Here is a 7,342-nt window from a genome sequence, read left to right on the forward strand (position 1 = left end):
GCCAACACACCATAGGCCTTCTTCACAACCCTATCAACCTGGGTGGCAACTTTCAGGGATCTATGTACATGGACACCGAGATCCCTCTGCTCATCCACACTACCAAGAATTTTACCATTTGCCAAGTATTCCGCATTCCTATTATTCTTTCCAAAGTGAATCACCTCACACTTCTCTACATTAAACTCCATTTGCCACCTCTCAGACCAGCTCTGCAGCTTATCTATGTCCCTCTGTAACCTGCAACATCCTTCCTCACTGTCTACAACTCCACCGACTTTAGTGTCGTCTGCAAATTTACTCACCCAACCTTCTGTGTCCTCCTCTAGGTCATTTATAAAAATGACAAACAGCAACGGCCCCAGAACAGATCCTTGTGGTACGCCACTCGTAACTGAACTCCATTCTGAACATTTGCCATCAACCACCACACTCTGTCTTCTTTCAACTAGCCAATTTCTGACCCACATCTCTAAATCACCCTCAATCCCCAGCCTCCGTATTTTCTGCAATAGCCGACCGTGGGGAACCTTATCAAACGCTTTACTGAAATCCATATACACCACATCAACTGCTCTACCCTCGTCTACATGTTCAGTCACCTTCTCAAAGAACTCGATAAGGTTTGTGAGGCATGACCTACCCTTCACAAAACCATGCTGACTATCCCTAATTATATTATTCCTATCTAGATGATTATAAATCGTATCTCTTATAATCCTCTCCAAGACTTTACCCACCACAGACATTAGGCTCACCGGCCTATAGTTACTGGGGTTATCTCTACTCCCCTTCTTGAACAAAGGGACCACATTTGCTATCCTCCAGTCCTCTGGCACTATTCCTGTAGCCAATGATGACATAAAAATCAAAGCCAAAGGCTCAGCAATCTCTTCCCTGGCTTCCCAGAGAATCCTAGGATAAATCCCATCAGGCCCCGGGGACTTATCTATTTTCACCTTGTCCAGAATTGCCAACACTTCTTCCCTACGCACCTCAATGCCATCTATTCTAATAGCCTGGGTCTCAGCATTCTCCTCCACAACATTATCTTTTTCCTGAGTGAATACTGACGAAAAGTATTCATTTAGTATCTTGCTTATCTCCTCAATCTCCACACACAACTTCCCACCACTGTCCTTGACTGGCCCTACTCTTACCCTAGTCATTCTTTTATTCCTGACATACCTATAGAAAGCTTTTGGGTTTTCCTTGATCCTACCTGCCAAAGACTTCTCATGTCCCCTCCTTGCTCGTCTTAGCTCTCTCTTTAGATCCTTCCTCGTTTCCTTGTAACTATCAAGCGCCCCAACTGAAACTTCACGCCTCATCTTCACATAGGCCTCCTTCTTCCTCTTAACAAGAGATTCCACTTCTTTGGTAAACCACGGTTCCCTCGCTCTACCCCTTCCTCCCTGCCTGACTGGTACGTACTTATCAAGAACACGCAATAGCTGTTCCTTGAACAAGCTCCACATATCCAGTGTGCCCAACTCTTGCAGCCTACTTTTCCAACCTACACATCCTAAGTCATGTCTAATGGCATCATAATTGCCCTTCCCCCAGCTATAACTCTTGCCCTGCGGGGTATACTTATCCCTTTCCATCACTAACGTAAAGGTCACCGAATTGTGGTCACTGTCTCCAAAGTGCTCACCTACCTCCAGATCTAACACCTGGCCTGGTTCATTACCCAAAACCAAATCCAATGTGGCCTCGCCTCTTGTTGGCCTGTCAACATATTGTGTCAGGAAACCCTCCTGCACACATTGTACAAAGAACGACCCATCTAATGTACTCGAACTATATCTTTTCCAGTCAATATTTGGAAAGTTAAAGTCTCCCATAACAACTACCCTGTTACTTTCGCTCTTTTCCAGAATCATCTTCGCCATCCTTTCCTAGAACATCCCTAGAACTATTAGGTGGCCTATAGATAATTTAGCACAACATCTCAATTTTATCCCTTTAGAAATAAACCCTATTTTATTAATGGCCTTATAAACCAGCATCACTCTTGGCAAGATTTTCCAGTCCAGACCACAGGCAGGATTTTCCAGTCCAGACCACAGGCAGGATTTTCCAGTCCAGACCACAGGCAGGATTTTCCAGTCCAGGCCGGTGGCAGGATTTTCCAGTCCCGACTGCTGGCAGGATTTTCCAGTCCAGGCTGCTGGCAGGATTTTCCAGTCCAGGCCGCTGGCAGGATTTTCCAGTCCTGCTGAAGTCAATGGACTTTTGGCTGGATGGCTACATCCGCCAAGGGGGAACCCACCCTGGTGGGGCTGGAATATACCACCCTGTCTGATGATTTGAGTATTTCCTTGCCAAGATTCTTTTGCTCCACTTAGATTTTTTTAGGTTCTGAATTGCAAATTTCCATAGAAACAAACATAGAAAATAGAAACAGGAGGAGGCTATTCGGCCCTTCAAACCTGCTCGGCCGATCATTATGATCATGGATGATCATCAGTATCCTATTCACTACTTCCCCCATATCCCTTGATCCCTTTAGCCCAAGTGCTATATCTAATTCCTTCTTGAAATTACACAACATTTTGGCCTCAACTACTTTCTGTGGTAGTGAATTCCACAGATTCACCACTGAATGTGAAGAAATTTCTCCTCACCTCAGTCCTAAAAGGTTTGCCCCTCATCTTCAAACTATGACCCCTAGTTCTGGATTCCCCTTCCATCGAGAACATTCTTTCTGAATCTACCCTGTCTAATCCTGTTAGAATTTTATACGTTTATATAAGTTTTAGTAAGTTTTTATAAGTTTCAAATTTAAATGTGACCTCCTAATTTTTTTAACCTTACGATTAACCATGCTGAAATTAATTTGCCTATTCTGCCAGTTTTTCTTAAGCTTTTTGTCATCTGTGTAAACATCCAGCTGAATCGCACCTATTTTGATAATGAATTGTTATTTGAGAGCTGGGTATAAACAGTACAGTTCCATTCACGTCAGTAGAAAGCCCCTGTTTGGGTGGTGACTGAATTTATCAGCATTCATTATCTTTATAAATGTTGATCAAATTGCTGTATATCTACAACGTCCTATTCTTTATCTTACACCTCATCTGACCTTCGTGTTACATATTCATGCATTACCAATTTTTCTTTCTTCAAATTTAGACTACCCAATTATTTTTTTTCCAATTAAGGGGCAATTTATCATGGCCAATCCACCTACTCTGCTCATCTTTGGGGTTGGCGGTGAGACTCACACAGACAGGGGGAGGATGTGCAAACTCCACACGGACAGTGACCCTGGGCCGAGATTGAACCCGGGTCCTCAGCGCCACGAGGCAGTGAAGAAATGCCACTCAGAAATAAAGGTGGAGGGGGCAGCATGGTGCAGCAGTGGTTAGCCCTGTTGCCTCACGGCGCCGAGGTCCCAGGTTCGATCCCGGCTCTGGATCACTGTCCGTGTGGATTTGCACATTCTCCCTATGTTTGCGTGGGTTTCGCCCTCACAACCCAAAACAATGAGCAGGGTAGGTGGATTGGCCACTCTAAATTACCTCTTAATTGGAAAAAATTATTAGGTGCTCTAAATTTATTTTTAAAAGGAAAGAAAGGTGTAGAAGTACAGAAAAATAGAATTTAAGGACTTACCTCGAACATTTCAGTGTGCATATGTCCAATCACCTGCTTGCCCCCTGCCTCTTGGACCCGGGAGGAGATATTGGAGGGGCCCGGACCCAGCAGTAGTTTTTTGGGGACAATGAGAGGCTTTAGGAGGGCCTGGGGTGGAGGAACCGTGAGCTCGATGTGAGCTGACATGCTGCGGCTAAAAGCCTTGCACTGGGAGCCCAACTGTGCCAAGGGAGCAGAGCTTCGTTCGACCTGAGCCAGGAGACCACACCTTGTCAGATGGGCCAGGAAAGGCCTTCGAAGCACAACCCCTGACATTGCTAAAAACTTTCCACTGCTGCACACTTAGCAATTCCCCATACAATTGGGCTTTTGATGATTTTCTGGAGGCTTTTTCTCTGTTTGCAAACGAAGGGAAAGGTCCACGGCCTTTCGATCGCTGATGAATTAACCCTGATGTTTCAGTTCCAACACACAGGTAAAGTTTAAAGTATGTTCAGATCTGCTCTGACTCCCCTCAGGTCCCACGAGCTTTGTTCATTTGAACAGAATTTGAAGGAGAAAATGGACCTGGTCAGATCTCCAAGAAAAAGTATCAGCTGGAGTCCTTGTCAATAAATAATCGGAATTGAAAAAAAAACTATTTGCATTGATGGTTAATGACTCAAACAAATCCAGTTATACATTGTTAACCAGTAAATTAGATTGGCTTCTTCGAGAGTCACAATCTGTGATCCCACTCTGAAGATTACTGTTGCAAAGTCAGCAACGGGTTAATTTGTCAAAGCCGTTTGTACTTTTATAGAATAAATTCAGAGATAACTAGCATGTTTTTCTGCAAGTCAAGTGGTCAGGTGTTTGCTTGTCATGTCGGTCACCAACTGGCAGAAAGAGGCGGTGAGCTGGGGAATGCAACTGACTGGCTACTGAGTGCAGGAGGGGAGAAAGGTCAATGAACTGGAGCCTGGTTCAGTACGAATATCATCAGCCCAGCAGTGCCAAGGCAAGTTAATGTTGAAGCCAGATCAATGATTTGGGTCTATCTTTGGTTTCGCCACTTTTCTAAACGCTCACTCTGCAGGCCTAACTGGAGGCACTTCATCCATTTGAAACAAAGAGCACAAGGTTTTTCCTCATGCTATGTGATAAGAGTATATAATTTGTGTCATAATGCCGTACGTCACTTGCTTGTGTGACCATCACTCACCATGCCAAATCAAGCTAGTCAAGTATAGAAGACTATTGAAAGGGAAAATGGGGCTCTGGGTTGGAATGTGTAGGGGTACTGATTAGAAAGGAATATTGAATATAATTAGCATCTTGAATTTCAGCTGCAATTGATTGGGCCTTCCGTTCCTGGGCCTGTAAAATGTGGTGAGCAGTTTGAAACTACATTGACTTCAGCTGGAATGGAAGATCCTGCTGACGGGAGGGGCCACATAATTTCACCCCAGACTTAATCGGAGCAGACATGGGTGGGCAGCGGGATCCCCACTTGGCATCGTTCCACCCGATTAAATGCCCTCCCTGCCTCCCAAACTCACCTCAGGGGAGGGCAGTAAATTTTGCCCAGTCTGAGTATAAATACTTGTCTTTGTAAAAGTTACCCGTTTACTTCAGTGGCCCATGTTTGTGTCTAAGACTTCTGTCAGATAGTTAGAAAGCAGAGATAAATAATGATACTGACGAAATCTGTAATCACACTATATCGGCAAACACACTTTAGCTCAAGGTTGGGGCCAGGATTGCAACAACACATGAGCTTGCGGCAGTAAGTATTTGATATCTAATCTATAAGGCAATTGCCACACACTTTTAAAACAATCTATCATTGACTCCATATTACACTATATGCATTAGATATCCACCTAACAAGGTTTAGGTAGAATATGTATGTTCAATATTATATTAACATATTCCTATCCAGTCTTAGCCAATTATTTGCAACGGCCCCTCTTCTCGTTCCACATCATTACCTCTGGAGCTACCAAGAAACTCATTGGTTCCATCTATTTTTCATCTACTTGCTGATCCTTAACAACATAATCCAAAAGTACCTTGTCAGATTCCGGGGATGCGATTCTCCGATCGCGGGACAGAGTGGCCACGCCGTCGTGAATGGCGTTGCGTTTCACGACGGTGCAAAACGGGGGCTGGCACTCGCGGTTCTATCCCCCACGGGGCCAGCAAGGCGCTGGAACGGTTCATGCCGCTCCGACCTCACTTCCTGGCGCACACTGGAGGCGGCACCAACCCGCCCATGCGCAGTGGCGACGTGCCAATCCGTGCATGCGCGGTGGCTTTACGGAACGCGCTGGTCGCGAGGCAACATAGCACGGGGGTTCTGGGGCCGGACGCGCAACAAAGTAGGCCCGGGGGGGGGGGGGGGCGGAGGCCGGCCCACCGATTGGTGGGCCCCGATCACGGGCCAGACCCCCTCGGAGGCCCCCCCGGGGATGGAGCACCCACCACCCATCAGCCGCCCTCCGACCCTACGTGCAGAGTTCCCGCCGGCAGCGACCAGGTGGGAATGGTGCCGGCGGGACTCTGCTTTTTCCGTGCGCCCACTCGGCCCACTCGGCCCGGAGAATCGGCGGCCTGGCCTCCTACAGTGACCCGCGAACGGCACCGCGCTGGCACAAATGGCGGCAATTCTCCGCACCTCAGAGAATCGCGTGCCGGCGCAGTTGCGGCCATTCTCCGGCCATTCTCCCAGCCCCGCACCGAGCGGCTGCGCGGAAAAAGCAGAGTCCCGCCAGCGCCGTCCACATCTGGTCGTTGCCGGCGGGAATTCTGCTGGCCTGCCTTGGTCTTCTTTAAAAGCCAGCTATTTAGCCCAGTGTGCTAAACCAGTCCCTATAACTATATATTGTTCCTCCTTCAACTAGATATTGGGAAGTTCAAGGCCATCATCTTCAGTACCTGCCACAAACTCTGTTCCCTAGCCACCAACTCAATGTTGTGTTTGACCCTGATATGTCCGACCGCATAATTGCTCCAACAGCAGGGCCACCTACTTTCATCTCTGCAACACCAACTATCTCTGCCCCTGCCTCATCTCATCTGCTGCTAAAACTCCATTCATGTCATGGTAGCACACTGGTTAGCACTGTTGCTTCACAGCGTCAGGGTCCTGGGTTTGATTCCCGGCTTGGGTCACGGTCTGTGCGGAGTCTCACTATCTCCCTGTGCCTGTGTGGGTTTCCTCCGGGTGCTCCGGTTTCCTCCCACAAGTCCCAAAAGACGTGTTTAGAACATAGAACAGCACAGAACAAGCCCTTCAGCCCTCGATGTTGTGCCGAGCATTGTCCGAAACCAAGATCAAGCTATCCCACTCCCTGTCATTCTGGTGTGGTCCGTGTGCCTATCCAATAACCGCTTGAAAGTTCCTAAAGTGTCCGACTCCACTATCACAGCAGGCAGTCGATTCCACACCCTAACCACTCTCTACCTCGGACATCCCTCCTATATCTCCCACCCTGAACCTTATAGTTATGCCCCCTTGGTGTTTGTTAGGTGAATTGGACATTCTGAGTTCTCCCTCTGTGTACCCGAACAGGCGCCAGAGTGTGTTGACTGGGAGATTTTCGCAGTAACTTCATTGCAGTATTAATGTCAGCCTACTTGTGACACTAATATAGATTATTATTATTATTATTATCTGTACACCTGACAATTACAATGTTCTCCTGGCTGGTCACCCATGTTAGCCCATAACTGTGAGCCCATAACTGTGAGCCCA

At 47.0% G+C, this 7,342-nt stretch overlaps 1 protein-coding gene across 1 annotated transcript in view; it reads right to left on the reverse strand.

Moving 5' to 3' along the window:
- Positions 1-4,293, reverse strand: part of agxta (alanine--glyoxylate and serine--pyruvate aminotransferase a) — a 50,190-nt gene extending 45,897 nt beyond the window's left edge. The window contains exon 1 of the mRNA XM_038816511.1: positions 3,622-4,293. Coding sequence (XP_038672439.1) covers positions 3,622-3,918 — 297 coding nt within the window. The 5' untranslated portion in view covers positions 3,919-4,293. The remainder of the gene's footprint in view (positions 1-3,621) is intronic.
- Between the last annotated feature and the right edge of the window lie 3,049 nt (positions 4,294-7,342).

This window comes from Scyliorhinus canicula, chromosome 13 (assembly GCF_902713615.1).
Source record: "Scyliorhinus canicula chromosome 13, sScyCan1.1, whole genome shotgun sequence".
In the NCBI taxonomy this organism is placed as follows: Eukaryota; Metazoa; Chordata; class Chondrichthyes; order Carcharhiniformes; family Scyliorhinidae; genus Scyliorhinus; species Scyliorhinus canicula.